The sequence below is a fragment of the Rhinopithecus bieti genome, unplaced genomic scaffold (assembly GCF_001698545.2).
Source record: "Rhinopithecus bieti isolate Rb0 unplaced genomic scaffold, ASM169854v2 scaffold_18688, whole genome shotgun sequence".
Classification (NCBI taxonomy): domain Eukaryota; kingdom Metazoa; phylum Chordata; class Mammalia; order Primates; family Cercopithecidae; genus Rhinopithecus; species Rhinopithecus bieti.
Genome location: NW_016809492.1, coordinates 909790 through 927810, shown reverse-complemented (window position 1 = coordinate 927810; position 18021 = coordinate 909790). Strand labels below are relative to the sequence as shown.

The following is an 18021-nucleotide window of genomic DNA, read 5'->3' as shown; positions in this document are numbered from 1 at the left end:
TTTTTTTTTTTTTTTTAATTCCAAAGACTTTAAAACTACAAATTTGGATATTTTAAAACTTGATAGATACTGTTGATTTTAGAGTTTGACAAGTGCTGTCAAATTGCTCTTCAAAAAAGGTATGTTAGGTTTTACTCCCATACACCAATAGTGAGTACTAGAAATCTTTTAAAATTTTTGTTTTGATGTAAATTTCTTTTAATTATGAAAGAGCGAATATTTTTTCATAGTATTGGTCATTCTTGTTTAGATCCTTTCTTCTGAGTTCTTTGTAAATTAATAGGATTTTTGGCCGGGCGCGGTGGCTCAAGCCTGTAATCCCAGCACTTTGGGAAGCTGAGACGGGCGGATCATGAGGTCAGGAGATCGAGACCATCCTGGCTAACACAGTGAAACCCCATCTCTACTAAAAAAATACAAAAAACTAGCCGGGCGAGGTGGCGGGCGCCTGTAGTCCCAGCTACTTGGGAGGCTGAGGCAGGAGAATGGCGTGAACCCGGGAGGCGGAGCTTGCAGTGAGCTGAGATCCAGCCACTGCACTCCAGCCTGGGCGACAGAGCGAGACTCCCTCTCAACAACAACAACAAAAATTAATAGGATTTTTGTTATATGTTATGTATGTATGTATGTGTGTGTGTATATACATCTATCTATCTATCTATCTATCTATCTATCTATCTATATATATATATATATATTTTGAGATTGGGTCTTACTCTCTTGCCTGGACTGGAGTGCAGTGGTGGGATCATGGCTCGATATTCCAGGCTCAAGTGATCTTTCCACCTCAGTCTCCTGAGTAGCTGGGACTAGAGGTGCGCCCCACCTGCTTGGCTAATTTTTTATATTTAATTTATGTAGTGACGGGGTCTTGCTATGTTGCCCAGGCTGGTTTTGAACTCCTGGGCTCAACAGTCCTCTCACCTTAGCCTCCCAAGGTGCCGGGATTACAGGCATGAGCCACTGTGCCTGGCCTATGTTGTATATATTCTTCACTTGTCTTTTAATTTTGTATACAAAATATTTATTGCAGAGAATCTTGAAGATTCTATGTAGTCAGGTATCCAGTCTTTGCTTTTATGACTTCTGGGATTTGTGACATTTTTTGAAAGGCCTTCCCCTATTTCACCAGTATAAAAGAGTTTTTACATCTTACCCTTGATTACAGGTTAGCAAACTATGTCTGTGGGCCAAATGTAACCCTGTTTTTATAAACAATTTTATTGGAACACAGCTGTACTCATTCATTTAAGTATTATCTATGGGAGCTTTCACACTATAATGGTAGGGTTGAGTTAATTGTGATTGAGACCATATGGTCCACAAAGCCTAAATATTTACTATTTAGCCTTTCACAGAAAAAGTTCACTGATAGTGCTTGAGAACATTTATGGATATGTATTTGGTTATTAAGGGGAAAAAAGGTGGCGTCTGGCCTTTTTTTTCCCCAAAACGTTGTCCCAACTCTTTTCCTTGCTGAATAGGAATTTTATTGTTATCATACGTATGTTAAAGCAGCAGTCCCCAGTCTTCTTGGCACAAGGACTGGTTTCGTGGAAGACAGTTTTTCCACAGATGGAGAGTGATGGCAGGGTGCGGGGAGTGATTTTGGGATGCAACTGTTGCGTTAGTTAGATTCTTTTAAGGAGCACCAACCTAGATCCCTCTCTTGCACAGTTCACGATAGGGTTTGCGTTCCTATGAGAGTCTAATGCAGCTGCTGATCTGACGGGAGGCGGAGGCAGAGGTCAAGTGACAATGCTTCCTAGCCCTCCACTCACCTCCTGCTGTGTGGCCACGTTCCTAACAAGCCAAGGGTACTGGTCCAAGGTCTGGGAGTTGGGGACCCCTGTATTGAAAGTATTTTTTGTATTTCTAGACTTTCTATTCTATTCCAGCAATTTGTCTGTATTTATTTTGTAGAATCAAGCTGCTTTAGTTAAAACATATGTTATGGTTTCTTTTATTGTAGGGTTTCTCTCTCATCTAAACAAGTATATTTGAAGTCAAATCGTGTTAGTAATAACCTAGGGCTGCTGTTGCACTACCTCTAAATTAGGGTCAGTCCTGCTTTGGCTTTTTTAAAAAAACTAATTTTTTAAAACAACATGGTAGTGTACAAATGCATTCTTTAATAGTTCAAACAATAGTTTCTGAACAATAGTTCAGAAAAGCCAAAATCCTTTTCCCCCTTTCCCTCTCGGAATTTGGAGTAAAAGAAATTTTTTTTTTGATTGTTGTTTTCCTAGGCATCAATGAAAATGTGGAGTTTGGGGTGCCAGTGTGGTATCTCTACAAATATATATAGTTTAATGATGGGAGTACAGGTGGAACTACTCTGAAAAATGATAATGTGCTTCTAATTTCCTTGGCTGTTATCTCAATAATTTTCTGGGTTTGAAAAATTGAGTTTCCTTATTTTGAATTTTAGATCACACCAGCTTTTCTAAGGTGTAAATGGGTGATATAGGAGCCTAGGAACTCTCAGGTGTAGCTTATCAGAGCACCCTGACTTTGGATTATACATTCGTATTGGCAGTAATTAAATAGCAGTACACTGAAGTGTCTATTAGCTTCAAAAAATTCTTGCATCACTATTTGTGTGTTAATGTGAGTGTGTCTCTGTGTGTGTGTGTCTATGTCTGTGTATAGGTGCTGTAATTTAGTCATGTAGGTAAAGTTAAAACTTGTGTGCTTGGCTACTCTGTTTACCAGTTCTAGGGCCAAAAGAGTCGTGAGAAGCCTGGCTCCTTGGAGGGATATATTTGTCTGCTCAGCTTTACTTTAGGTAATTGGATTCTACCTGGAATTCCCATCAGCCTATTGATTGGTTTTTTGTTCTTTTGTAGGAGATGAGAAGATTGCCATCAACTTTTTAATTAGGCCAGAGAAATTGAGCCCATTTGATCTTCATATATCTTAAGTTTATTGATATTGATAAATACATTGTAGGAAAGGATACATAAGATATGATATGGCTGCTGTTTGGGTAATTAATCAGGGAGTGGTTTTAATTGACAGAATGAAATATGAATATGTTCAAGTATTTAAATTACTCATTTTAGGGCTAAAGAAGAAGATAACTTGTTTGCTAATAAAATGCATAGGATGCTTTATGTTTTCATTATACTCTTGGCAATAAAATCAGTCTCATGGCATACCATTTTTGTAGCTAGACTAGAATAAATGGTGATCAGTATCTTAAAAATTTGTGCAGCAAGCATGATAATCAGTAGTCAGTAACATTTTTCATTAGAAATAGTTTCATGAATTGATAAGAGCATTTGAATGGAGTCAAGAGATCTGAGGTCTGTTCCTGGCTTTGCCACTTTTCTTCTATATGTCAAGTTGTTATGCGTCTCCATATAGTAATATTCTCAATAATGAAGTGAAAGAATTGGACTAGTTCACCAAGATAACTTCTAACTGATGTTTTAAACTAATCTTGATTGTCTTATTCTTAGAAAAGCTTTGAAAGGCATCAGATGGGCTTTTTAGTGAAAAGATCTATTTTGCCATGTATATGTACTTCCAAAATGAAATTTGAGATTTGGAAAGTTAATGGGCAATACTTTTTTTTTTTCTCAGAAGGATTTGATTATAATGAAGAAGAACGGTATGACTGTAAAGGTGGTGAGCTGTTTGGAAATCAGCGAAGGTTTCCTGGACACCTTTTTTGGGACTTTCAGGTATAATTAAAAATGAAAAATTGTATTAGAACAATAAAATATTTTAAGTATTAAATAGTTAAAATGTTTTATTAGAGTAATGCACAATACATAAAGAATGTTATGAACTTGTTATAACTGATTTTCAGTACATACAAATCATTTGTTAATACTCTATTTTCAAGAATAATTTGAAGTACTTTTCAGTAAAATCAATAACTATTAACACTAAGAAGAAAAACTAATGGTATCACAGCTAATGGTGGGGAATACATGGAGATTATACCAAGAAGCTTTTCTAATTGTTTTAACAACTTTTATAAAACACTGACCAATTCATTGTGTAGATAGAATCTTTAGAATTGTGTGAGAAGGTAATTTTAATTATATCATTTCGACAGATAAACATCTTAGGTGAAAAGGATGATACACCAGTTCATTTCTGTGACAAGTGTGGATTGCCTATTAAAATCTATGGGCGAATGGTAAGTATAATTAAATACTGTTTTTGTCAGTAAGCATTTGCATAGAGGTGGGGTTCTGAAATTTAACTAGATAGGTTTATCATTGTTTCATGACTAAGTTTGCGACATTTTAAATAAGTATGAAATGACTAAGGGAAGTATTGGAATACTATGAATTTAATATGATTATCTTGACAAATTGTTGAATTCTTGTAAAATATTAAATAAAACTGAAAAAATTATTTCTGAAAACTAATTTCTTTGGAGTGTTTGATACCAGTTAGTTTACAGTTATTCTAGTTAGGAAAATTTTTTTCTTATGCATTAAAACTGCATTAATAATATTTATAATTTCTTTTTTTCCTGAGGCTCAGAGAGGCTTAATAATAATTATTATTTCTGAAAATTGAATTCTAATCATTAAAAAAATTTTACAATCCTAACTGTAATTTTATAGTAATTTTCACATTTCTTCCCTCCAAAAAAGATAGTTTTGCATTTGCGTTTAGAAAAAAAATTGAATTCAATGACATACCTGTGTTGGTAGATGGTGTGGATTATGCACTGTTGCTTTGCTGTACATCATAGTAAAGAAATAGTAACAGGCTGTGAATTTAAAAATGTGGTTCTAACATCATTTTACTGTATCCTTCTGATTGATTTTTAGATTTTTATTAGTTGATTAACTTAAAACGACCAGAGGAAGATGCTGCTTATATTAAACATAGGACATACTTGTTATTTTTTACTGCATTCAAATAGTTTCAGGAGAAACAAGATTTAAAAAAAAACACAATTAAAGTGTTCTTCAGGAGGTTTTGACCTGCAGAGGTCTGGGTGTGGTGGCTCACACGTATAATCCCACAGCTTCAGGAGGCTGAGGTGTGAGGATTGCTAGAGGCCAGGAGTTTGGTACCAGCCTGGACAACTTAGCGAGACCCTGTCTCTACAATAAAATAAAACAGCCTGGTGTGGTGGCACACACCTATGTTCCTAGCTATTCTGAAGGCTGAGGTGGGAACATGAGCCAGGAGTTCGAGGTTACAGTGAGCTGTGATCACACCACTGGACTCCATCCTGGGCAACGGAGCAAGATCTGTTTCTTTAAAAAAAAAAAAAAAAAAAAAAGGAAAAAACGTCTGGGTACCATGGGTGAAATTTATAGGGTTTACACCTCCAGAAGGTGTAAGCAAATACATATGTGTATGTTTATTGGAAAAGGGGCCATAGTTTCTGTGATGTTCTGAAAAGGCTTTGTGATTGAAAAAGGTTATTATAATTAGTACTTAATAAATATTCATTTTAACAGGTATTCTCAAGTGTCTTCTAAGCCTTCTTATGTATAGGTCACTATATATATGTTTTTTTAGAAATACCTTAAGTTCTAATATGCTTAACTGTAATATGTCTTTGTTTACAGATTCCATGCAAGCATGTTTTTTGCTATGACTGTGCTATTTTACATGAAAAAAAGGGAGATAAGATGTGTCCAGGGTAAGATAAGATTATCATTACCTTTTTTAAATAATAAAGTTTTAGTGCAATGATTCGTAAGTTGGATTAAAGGTTAGGGAGTGATATAAATCAGGCAGGAGATCAAAATACAGACGTGGCTAATCTTTTTTTGTGAGCCCAGCTTGCCTAGTGTTTCTCTTTAATATAGGGCGAGGTAAACACTGTCAGTCAACTCAAATTGGTCGGAATGAAATCTGTTTGCCATTATAGAAGTATTACTATAAACCAAAAACAGTTACTCTTTTGATGGGACATTAAAGAAGTATTAAGATATAGTGAGAGCAAAGACTCCAGAATTAGAATTCCTGGGTTCGAATCCTTGTTCTGCTATGTATTAGCTGTTTTACTGTCATAGACTATTCTTTATTGATAAAATGAGGCTGATAGTAGTACCTACTTCCTTGTGGTATTTTTAGGATTCGATGAGGTTTTATATATAAAACATATATACACACATACACATATATAGTAGCTGGCATATAGTAAGCACTATATATATATAAGCTCTTGCTACTTTCAAATCTGATTATTATATCTGGAGTATATCTTAGAACACCATCATTATATAGTCTCAAACAAGTTATAAAAAGCTAGATCCATTTTGGGATAGTCTTGAAGAAAACAGAATAAGAATTTTTATATCAGTTCAGAACTCTTGGTAAGGAAGGCTTAAGAAAGAATGAGAGGTACTTGCTTGGAATAGCCATAGGCTTCTTAGATCACTTATAACCTGTGCTTAAAGCTACACCAAGATTTGTGGTATTGATTGATATCAAAGCTGTGGACACTTGTCAGCAATGATTCCCTTTTATGGTATAGGAAAATTTGACGTCACCAGGAGAGAGAGGGGTGATTTATTGACAGCTCAGTGACAACTAATTCACTTGGCATGTTTTTATTAGCATTTTAAAGTAACAGATTATAAAATTTGTTCTATTGAGTTTAAAACATTTCGTTTATAGAATTATAATTCAGAAGAGTTAAAACACTGGAAATATATATCACTTGTTTTTTGGGTGTTTTCTCAGGCCTAAGTTTTCAACATGGTATACCTTCATTTTAAGTTACATAGTAAATTTGATTGCTTCATTGGGATAAAGGATTTCAGATGTGATGAAACATTATTTAGAGGACTTTTAAAGGTCTCTTGTTTAAGTATTAAAAGGAAATTAAAAGGTACTTATTGTTTAAAGAAATTAGTTCTCAAGGTACTAAATGTAACTAATGTACTGAATATACTAATGTGCTAACCTTACTAATGGACTAAATGTAACAAAGTGCTAAATGTCACACCTCACTTATGTGGTCCTTAGTAGCAATTTTAGGACAGAAGCCTATCTGTATTAACAGACCCAGATCAGGAAGTGAAGAAATGACAATCAGAGTTAAACAGTATGTATTACTGTTTTTAAGCACCACCCAAGAGAAAGTGCCTCTCGTCTTGTTAAGGTCGAGATAGTTCAGAGTTTACAGTGAACTAGAAGCAAAAAACAAGTGTGCCAGGTGGCCACTAAAGGGAAGCATAATAACATCAATAAGGAGTGCCAGTCTTATAGTAAGGATGGAAAGATAGACAACTCAAAATCAAGAGTATAGAGCCATTTAGTTTAGTGCCGAATGACCTGACACACATATTCAATGACAATTGCTTATATATATATATATATATATACACACACACATATTTTTATATAGTGCTTAATTGGGGATTAAATAAATACTGTCACTTTCATTGTTTCATTTGATATTAAATATATTCTTTTAAGTAATATGAAATAGATGTAAGAACATTGTGAAGTAGGTAGATACTTTAACTTCATTGTACAAATGAAGAAACAAACTCAAAAATGGTTCAGTGACTTCAAATTACTGAGCCAATACCAGATCCAAGATCTTCAGATTCCTATTTCAGTCCTCTTTCCCCACTGTGTCAAGAAAGCTGTAATGGCAAATATGGATTAAATATGGTAAGTGAAAATAGTTACAATTTTGACCCTGAGTTTTAAGAAAATGTTAAGTTAAATTTAGTGCTCACAAATTAGAAAGGTAGGGAAGTGTAAATTTGCCTGACAATTCAGAAAAAACCCTTCCTTAAAGGACTTTTAATAGTCCAGGCTTGGATTGAAATAGTTTATATTTAATGTTAAGAACCCTAATGATGAGGCTGATGTTACTTCTTGTTGTAGTCCTTGCAGTGTCTTCTACTTACTGTTTTCTACTTACTGTTTTCCACTGTTTGCTCAACAAACAGTTATCACTCAATAATACCATACAAGTTTGAATTCCATGATTGTAAGTAATCAACCCTTTGGTTTTTTTCTTGCTGGGTTTTTTGGCAAATGGATGCAAAGCATAGAATTGTTTGAGAAAATTGGCCGGGCGCGGTGGCTCAAGCCTGTAATCCCAGCACTTTGGGAGGCCGAGACGGGCGGATCATGAGGTCAGGAGATCGAGACCATCCTGGCTAATACGGTGAAACCCCGTCTCTACTAAAAAATACAAAAAAAACTAGCCGGGCGACGAGGCGGGCGCCTGTAGTCCCAGCTACTCGGGAGGCTGAGACAGGAGAATGGCGTGAACCCGGGAGGCGGAGCTTGCAGTGAGCTGAGAGCCGGCCACTGCACTCCAGCCTGGGTGGCAGAGCAAGACTCCATCTCAAAAAAAAAAAAAAAAAAAAAAAAAAAAAAAAAAAAAAAAGAATTGTTTGAGAAAATTAGATAAATTCTAGGCCTTGGGAAGAATGAGGTCTCTTCTTCAAACATACTGTTTGATATTAGGAGTTCTGAAGATGACAGAAATGCCTATGCTTAATGGCTAATAGACAACAAAGTAGGGAAGATTAAAAGGTTCACGTAGAATAACTGTAACTTCTAATTGTGGACTTTTGCTATGTTTTATGTAACAGTCAAATTTTTAAAAGAGGCATATTTTTGAAAATTATGTAATTTTTTATATTCTCTTTTAGTAAATCACATTTTTTTCCCCTTCTGATTTAGCTGTAGTGATCCTGTGCAGCGAATTGAGCAGTGTACACGAGGTTCTCTCTTCATGTGTAGCATTGTTCAAGGGTGCAAGAGAACGTATTTGTCTCAGAGAGACTTACAGGCTCATATCAACCATCGCCATATGAGAGCTGGAAAACCTGTTACCCGTGCTTCACTTGAAAATGTTCATCCTCCTATTGCCCCACCACCAACTGAAATCCCTGAGCGTTTTATAATGCCACCAGACAAGCACCATATGAGCCATATTCCACCAAAGCAGCACATCATGATGCCACCACCTCCTTTGCAACATGTGCCGCATGAGCACTATAATCAGCCACATGAAGATATTCGTGCTCCTCCAGCAGAATTGTCCATGGCTCCACCTCCACCTCGATCGGTCAGTCAGGAAACCTTTCGTATTTCAACAAGAAAACACAGCAATTTAATAACCGTCCCTATTCAGGATGACTCAAATTCAGGTGCTAGAGAACCACCACCTCCTGCCCCAGCACCTGCTCACCATCACCCTGAATATCAGGGTCAACCAGTGGTATCGCACCCTCATCATATTATGCCTCCACAGCAACATTATGCACCACCCCCACCTCCTCCACCACCAATAAGCCATCCAATGCCACATCCTCCCCAGGCTGCAGGTACTCCTCACTTGGTATATAGCCAAGCTCCACCTCCACCAATGACCTCTGCTCCACCACCAATAACCCCTCCCCCTGGACATATTATTGCCCAGATGCCACCTTATATGAATCATCCTCCTCCAGGACCTCCCCCACCTCAACATGGTGGTCCACCTGTAACTGCACCCCCTCCTCACCATTATAATCCTAACTCATTACCCCAGTTCACTGAAGATCAAGGAACTCTGAGCCCTCCATTTACACAACCAGGGGGAATGAGTCCTGGTATATGGCCTGCACCAAGAGGGCCACCACCTCCTCCACGATTGCAGGGTCCGCCTTCTCAAACCCCACTTCCTGGACCACATCATCCAGATCAGACGAGATATAGACCGTATTACCAATGATAATAGTATTTTGAACTGAAGATATGAGGAGGAAAAAAACTATGTATAGTCAATCTTTTAATTAAGCTTTGACTGTTTTGGGAAGGAAGAGTACCTCTTACCGAGGTAGTATAAAACACATAGGGTCTTGTTTCTTAAAATGGTTTTAAATCTTGACCTTAAGATTGATTTCAAGTACCATACTGTAGTACAGATAAGTGGCTCAGTTGAGCACAGCTATATTTTAACATCTTTATTCCCCTAGTTTAGTAAATTGACCCAGAGGTGACCATTTGTAAAAAATTTGAAAAAATTTTTCATTGTTTTACTTCAAAAGTATTGTTTTGTTAAACCCAACGTTTAGTTTTTCTTGTGATACATTTTGTTAACCTGTGTAAAAGGATTAAATTTCAATAAGGTTGTAAAATGCTATTTTATGTGAATTTCAGTGCAGCCACATACTGTTTTTTAAACCATATGTTTTACCACTAATTTCCCAAAGTTATAATAAAATCCTAAAAGCAAAAATCTAGAATTTGCTGTAAGGCAGACTGTTAAATGATAGAGAGTTATTTCACATTTTAGGCACTGAAATGTTGAGGTTTTGAGGTATAGTAAGTATACAATGCACTTCACTTGGATGCCTTTTCATTTTTAGGCAGCCTCAGGAGCACCAAAATACATTGGAATTCTAGTACTAAGATATATTTGTTTGTAATGTTAAAAGGCATTACTAATTATTTGGAAAGAGATGGCCAAAGTAATCAACTCTACAGGCTTCAAGCTGGTGGGGGGATGCTGTTACTCATTAATGCTTTTTTACTGAATGGTCGGAATCACATACGCACCACACATACTGACCTTAAGTAACATTATTTTATAGAACTGTTTAAACGGTGTTATTTAGATGAAATGTGTTCTGTTTTGTTCATTGTCTTAAACTGAATAGGGCTGAATAGGCTTTACGTAATTCTTCATTTCATGGTAGAGTTTGATGCTGTGTTTAAGTGGGTTCTTGTTTATAGGATTTTCAACTGCAGTTTGAATGCCATGGAGGAATTTGAATAATGTATTAATGAAGGACATATTCTTGTAATCACAAATTTGCATTTGCTCAGGTTTCATTGCTGTGTGATAGAGTTTTTCCTCTAACTTGAAATTTAAAAACTTTTGTTTCCAATTCCTTTTGTCGGTAAAGCAGTCTGAATTTGGAACATTTTAGCATGGAGTCAACAGTGAAGACTACCAGATAATTTTGTATTGGAGAAGAGGAAAGTAACAGCTAAATTGTGGATTTCAGTGCTTTACATGGTGCCTTTAGAGTCAGCTTTTACATTATAGGGGCTTGTTATAGTTCAGCTAAGATGACCACTTAACAGTTTATACAGAACTCATGTGTATAAATCAACGTTCTTAGGATATTATTTATATCCTTTGAATAAATCCCTGTGAAGTTTTTCCTCCCCACTAAAATGGTGCATAATAAAACATGAAATGTGTAGTATGCAGGTATCATTTATTAGATAGTTTGTAGTATATACATTTAGAACATACTTCTTTTGACAAAGCGTGAACTGATTGCTAATTTACCATTTCTGTCAGGTACAGGTGAAACAAATTCTCATCTTGAATGATCAGATGCAAAATCATTTCTGAACCCTAGGAGCAGAAGTTAGAAATAACAAAATGGCCATTTCAACCTTGACTGGCCAAAAATAACTAATAAACTTTTTTGTTTTAAGTCAGGCAAATGATTTTCTACACTTCACAGTTTGAAAGTCCAGTGTTAATGCAATATTTCTAGTGAGAAATGCTTGTTATTAAAAGCATGGGAGTGAAATGGTGTGAAATGTTGGTGGTGAGTGCTTCTATCATATTACTGTAGGTACTTGGACTGGTGCAAACTTGATTCCTTTTCATGCCCCTGTTTAGGAGCTATTAAAATGTTACTGTTAAAAATCCAAACCATTTCTTTGTTCCATATAATAAGAAAATAGCCAAAATCACTTTAGAGCTTCTCAACTATTTATGAAGAGTTGTCCTGCTTTTATTGAAAGTCACTAGAGTTGAATGTGGTAAGCAACCACTTAGCCTATGTATTGGATGAGAAAATTAGTATCATAAAATTTTGAATTAAGAGAACTCTTGTAGAGTTTTAAAAAAATGATTTATTTTCAATTAGGTTTAAGAAATCTATGTTATGCAGGGAGGCATATCAGATGAATGTTGTAGTAGACAAAAGTTTTAAATCGTGTTAGACTTGAATTCATCAATTGTTTGAATGAGGGTGGGTGGGTAGAAGGATAACAAAATTACTGTTAGTGCTTCTTTCCTTACGGAAAAAGATGTGAATGCCAGCCTTATTTCAGGGAAGCCTTTGAAGCTATGATGGACATAAATCTAAAGTAAATGTATGTATGTTTCATTATATTGCTCTTAAGACTACTGAGGTGGCAGTTTAATTCTTAAAAACAATAAAATGGAAGCATAAATACTATTTTGCCTAGATGAATTTTTATGTATTGGCACATTTGGAAGAATGCAGAATTTTCCATGTTTATGTTGATAACTTTCTACAGTATAATTAAGTTCACGTCTAAAAGATTAAAACCATCAAGTTGAATGTTACATTTCTTCAGTGGCATGTTTATTCAGCATATACAGTATTTGGGGAAATATCTGTTGCAAAGACTATAAGAGACTATATTCATTTTGCCCTGTAAAAACTACTTGCTCAAAATTATCATGTAAATACTAATTAGATACCACTGAAATGTAAATGGAAGAGATATTTGAACATATCTTTTAAACTCAATAAGAGGCTGTATGAAGTATACAGAACTGCCGAAGGCTTTGTTCTGACCAATATATTGGAAGAGTATCTTTTGTAATCTTTTTTGGAAAACTCTACAGTTTCATCTTCCATAAAGTTTTTGAAAATGAGTACATTATGAGTACATGAAAAAAGTGCATGAGTACTCAGATATTTCTTCATTAGATTACCCGTCAAATTAGTATGTTGATGTTAAACATGTGTAAACACGCTATATTCCGATTGAAGTGGACTTACTCTTCATACTAATATAAACATACTATATTCTGATTGAAGTGAACTTACTCTTCATACTAATATAAACATATTCTGATTGAAGTGGACTTTTCTTCACTGGTTTGTAATTTGCTAAATTATGGCCTAGAAACCAATCAGCTTACTTAATATGGTATATGTGCAATCAAAGCAATATCAGATATACTAGGCTTAACGAGAAGTTGGGATAAACCAGGGAAAATACTTGGCAGTGATGCTAATAAAACCTAATTTGGATTTTTAAACGTCTTGTTTTGATTCATGTCTCTTCAGTTTTCCATCACTGAGGGAAGAAGTTTTAAGGCAGAATTCTTAACACTTTAGTGCTTAATTTTCCCACATCCCCATCTTTAAAATTTTTGAATTTTTTGGCACTGTAGAAGCACAGGATTGAAACAATAGTAAGTCATGGGTTTAGTTCTCACAATTGGATAGAACCTCTTTAAAAAAAAATCTATTCACTTCATGTTAAAACTTTTTTTTTTTTTTTTTTGTAAAAGGATTATTCTGGCTGTGTGATAAGACCAAGGAGGCTAAGATGGAAGCAGAGGGACCAGTCAGAAGGGTGTTTTAATAATTTACACAAGAGATGATGGTGGTAACATTACAGGTATCAAGAATTGGGAAGTGGGTGACTTGTGGAAGGATATATGTAAAGATACATTTATATGAATTACTGATTTATAAAGTTAAACACCACTTATGTATGTTAGATGTGGGTGTATGATAATGAACAAAATAGATGGTCTCTGCCTTTTAGGAGCTTACATTCTAACTTACCTAGGAATTATTCTTGATAGTCCTTACATTTTCTTCAAAAATTTTCCTTATATTCAAAGTATTGTGGCCAGGAAATAAATCTTAATGTTTAAAATACATTACTGAAATACATGCAAAACCATGAGAGAGAAATGTATTTAATTCTGAACATTAGTATTTCCTACCTGCTTTTCTGGATGTAATTGTACAATGCTAAATTAGTGACTTTGGAACAAATCTGTGGAATGCACCTATAATTATTCCTTAGTTTAGTCCTTATCTTGTAATCAGTTTTTAGTTAGGTCTTAATTTCTTTTGGGAGGTGATGTTTTCTAATAATTAAAAGCCTGAGTTGTATAGAGTTAGACTGTCCAGACAGATTTCTGGCTTTACCACCTGTGACTATCTAATTTAGACTAGTTAATTGCTTTTGAGTCTTCATTTACTTTGCTTTTTTAAAAAGTAGGGGAAATCATAATACCGACATTGTTGGGGCTATTTTGAGAGTTAAATGACTATATTTTAAAAGGAGAGTCAATAGGATTTCCTGGTGGATTTTTTGGCTTGATCAGCTTAAGAGAAATAGAGTTGTCATTAACTGAGGTAGAAAAGATGCTGATAGACTAGGGAAGATGAACAGGTCAGCCGTGACATGTTGAAATCCAGATGAAGATACTAGAAACGTGAATTAAATATCCCTCTTTTATATTCTTGTTCATGCAGTGTAGGGTCAGCCATTTAAAATATTTCATTTACATTTCTAAGTGGTAAGTTCCTGTGTTTAGATAAAAATATGTATCAAATGCTTAAATAACTTATACAGTAATTTTAAAGATAAACTGCTCAACATGTATTATTTTCACCCTTTCTGAATTTCTGTAATGTATTTGTCTCTTCACAAGTTGTTCTGTCTCCCAGTTGCATCCTTTCCCCTCCAATCTCGCTCTGGTTTATATAAGTTTATTTTTATGTTCCAACATGGTCTCTTGACCTCTTCCTAAATTAGGGATCAGATTTTGGTACTAGTTAATTTCCAATATGTGCTCTGAGGCAGCCAAGTAGAAGCTCAGCCCCATGTATTCCCATTACTAGAAGTGTACCCAACCTTAGTGGCCTACAAGAAAAAAACATTTAACGATAAGGATAAGTAAACCTCTGAGGTGTTAAGGTTGAATGTACTGTGTTGTGGGCACAAGAATTGGAGTGCTTGTGCTTGTTTCTTGAGTTGTTGTTTGGTTTGGTTTGGTTTGGTTTGATTTGGTTGGCAAGAAGAATGCAGAGGGCACCTTTGCTTGGGAAAATGGAGACCTCAACGACAATCCTATATATAAGGCATTTGCCTCAACTTCAAACCAAATGATTGAGTAAATAGGCTCCTGTTTTCAATTTCGACTTCCTGCCCTCTTTAGAGGAGAAGTTCTTAACCCAAGATTTGTGGGGCATTTTATACGTAAAGTGTGTGTGTGTGTTTTCCCCCAAAGTCCATAGGGTGTATGAGACTCTATAAGGTGTGGACTCAAAAAGTTAAACACTTAATAAAGAGTGGTATGGCTGGGCACAATGGCTCACACCTGTAATCCCAACACTTTGGGAGTCCGAAGCAGGAGGATTGCTTGAGGCCAGGAGTTTGAGACAGCCTGGGCATCATAGATCCTGTCTCTACAAAAAATGGGAAAATAAGAGAGTGCTGATACTCCAGTTTTAAGATTGGCTATGTAAATAACCTGTATCTTACCTTTGTGTATGTAGTTTTAAGTCCAATAGATAAGCCCTCTCAACGACACTAACAGAGTGGAAAGGGACTTTGACAACAATGTTCAGAGGTAAGATCTAAAACAATTGGGACAGCTTTTCCCTTTGACGAAGTGGTTTGATGTTTAATAAAGGGCGTTGAATATTTTTCTGTTGGTGCTGATATTTCTAACTATTACATAAATACAAATTTTCACCAAGAGCCATGCCAGTGGAAAAGGAGAAGCAGGTGTGCTGAATCTCCTCCTCCAGATAAATTGAGCTCTAGAGCTGTTATTCTGCCCTGTGAGTTACAAATAATAACCAGCAGTGAAAAAGAAGAATCATACTACTTCTCTGCCATCTGTTTTCCTTGTTCCCACTGAGACCAGGAAGAATTGGCTACCCATCTTTTCTTTTCACCTTCCTTTTAGTTTTTTTAGAAAGCTAAAAAAGCTTTCTCATTTTTTAGCTTGTATAGTTTTCATACTAAATCTATGTAGTTACAGATATTACATTAGAGGATTGTGTTTAAAATCTGGATAGGAGGTTGGATGCTTTGAAAAACTGGTAATCATAAAATCTGAGCAAAGAAGCCTGATTAAAGGGGTTCTGTTAGAAGATTCTCATGTAGCAGGTTTCCAGCCAGACCACTATATAACGGGACCCACAGCAAGCACATTTCAGAAAGCTAACAAATTTAACAAGACACATCCACTGTACAACTGATTTTTTTAATGGAAATAGTATGACCTGTATAAATTATGACATTCAAAACAGTGGCGTCAATACACTGCTAAACATATGCATGAAGGTAGTGACTAGGATGGAAACCTGTCTGCTACAAAAATACATATGAACAAAATAAATTTTGTCCTTTGATAAATCTACAAGATATAAAATTAAGAATATTTACATAATTTCATACTAGATATGTGAAGAATATGCCATACTAGAACAATCTTGTTCCAAAGTTTGAAACATATTCTGTTAAAAATACTCTTCATACTATGTATGAACTTATCAATAACTTTCTGGGTATAAAGTTGTTTTTTATGTCATGGTCAGATGAAGATCCCTCTGAATTATATGTTGATTAGAATTTTGTTTCACCTGGTACCTGGAAGAAGACAGAAAGTTACTGTTTTAAAACACTTGTCAAGTTCTGTTACAATGATCACATCTTAGGAGCTAGAATTTACCAGAGTTAATCAGTTTTTTTGTCTTGAATTTTAATAATCAAGTATCTTCCATCACTACTTGTTTAACATAGATTCATGTGATACCACATTGTAATTCAAAGGCGTAATTTAACTTAAAGTAATGGCACAGTGTGTTGTAGCAATATCTTTCTTCACATTTGTTCCAAAGAACTCTGTGTGTTGACCTGGTACATTCAGCTTTTACCCCAGTCACCACTGGTGGCCTATCCACAGCTGATGATTTACCTTCCTAGAGGCCGGACAAAATGCTGGTGTTAAATGTTTCTTTTTTTAATAAGGGGAAGCCAAGGTCCACCAATGTGCTGACTACATTTGTTAGACAATGGGTTCTAGTGTTTGGGTCAGACATGAAGTTTAAATGCTGTTCCTACCCTTTATCCTCCAATACTTGGTGACAATTCTGAATGCAGTTACTGAGGAGAGGATTTCTGGTGCGAGGCTCTTCTTATAAGGTACTCAGGCAAGGTGCCAGTTTTATTGGGTTTCTCTGGAATCTAGTCCTGGGAGACAGAATCATGGTGCTTATCTATGTTCGCCTCTTACTCAGGTCTATCCAGTTTTCTGGAATGGCCTTTTCATCTGACCTTTGCTACTTGATACCACTCTTAATAATGTTCCAGATTTATCTTATGCTATACATTTCTTTTTCATTTTGACTAGAAATTCCTTTTTTGAGACCTTTCAACTAAGAGAAATACCACCAGCTGCCTGCCATGCTTGAAGACAATCATTAAATTCTTTCTCTGGTCCTTCAATCCGTTAGTTTTTCACCAGAGGATAGAGATGGTGTACTATAGTGAACAGAAGACAGGTCTTGTCATCAGAAAGATCTTAGTGCAATCTTGTTGGGGTCACTTGGTGTGTGACCTCAAGCAAATTAAGCTCTCTGAGCCTGTTTCCTGTTTTTTTTTTTTTTTTTTTTTCATTTGGAAAATGAAGATATCTCCTTTGTATATTGTTATAAGGATTGAGATACTGAATGTAATACACCTGCCATCTACCTGGCCTACAGCAGAAACCCATTTTAATTTGTGATTCTACTTTTCCCAAACTAGAAACATTGCTTTAAAGGACTGAATGTTCTAGAAATGAACATCTGCAATGAAGTGGGACTCTCCAGCTAAATGCTGAATTGGCAACTCACTCTAGTAAGGAAGGATAGAAACTTGTTTCATTGCTTGACTGGACACTGTGCTAGGGACTTCTCAAGCATCTGACTATTGGGAGGTGTGTATTAGCTTATCATTTTCATTGCTTATTCACCTGTAAATGGAAATGGCAATACCTTCCCTGCTACGTGGATTATTACAGGGCCAGAATAAGAGCATTGTTGTAAGTGGTTTGAAAAATAAAAGAAGATAGGCTCAATATTGCATTAACGGAAATCTGTTATCACTATTTTTTCATCCTTTTTTTGTACGGGTCTGAGTTTCTTTTCCCAAAAACTCCCTGTGAAATTGGTTAGCATTGTTTCAGTTCTCAAGGGATGAGGCACAGACGCTCAAGCAAGTGCTGGACTTTCTGCCACATGCAGGAAGTGGCCTCACTACTTTGAAGGTGTT

General features: G+C 35.7%; 2 protein-coding genes across 9 annotated transcripts in view; one reads left to right on the top strand and one right to left on the bottom strand.

Moving 5' to 3' along the window:
* Positions 1 to 12155, top strand: part of CBLL1 (Cbl proto-oncogene like 1) — a 21817-nt gene extending 9662 nt beyond the window's left edge. For 4 of the 6 annotated variants that reach the window (XM_017889576.1, XM_017889574.1, XM_017889579.1 and 1 more), the window contains exons 3-6: positions 3589 to 3689; positions 4070 to 4153; positions 5553 to 5626; positions 8644 to 12155. In XM_017889576.1, the coding sequence (XP_017745065.1) occupies positions 3589 to 3689; positions 4070 to 4153; positions 5553 to 5626; positions 8644 to 9679 (1295 nt within the window). In that variant the 3' untranslated portion in view covers positions 9680 to 12155. The remainder of the gene's footprint in view (positions 1 to 3588; positions 3690 to 4069; positions 4154 to 5552; positions 5627 to 8643) is intronic. The other 2 variants (XM_017889577.1, XM_017889575.1) reach the window with 1 other exon arrangement.
* Positions 12156 to 15951: 3796 nt separating this feature from the next.
* SLC26A3 (solute carrier family 26 member 3) overlaps positions 15952 to 18021 on the bottom strand; it is a 37684-nt gene continuing 35614 nt past the window's right edge. For all 3 annotated transcript variants that reach the window (XM_017889597.1, XM_017889599.1, XM_017889598.1), the window contains one exon: positions 15952 to 16356. In XM_017889597.1, the coding sequence (XP_017745086.1) occupies positions 16290 to 16356 (67 nt within the window). In that variant the 3' untranslated portion in view covers positions 15952 to 16289. The remainder of the gene's footprint in view (positions 16357 to 18021) is intronic.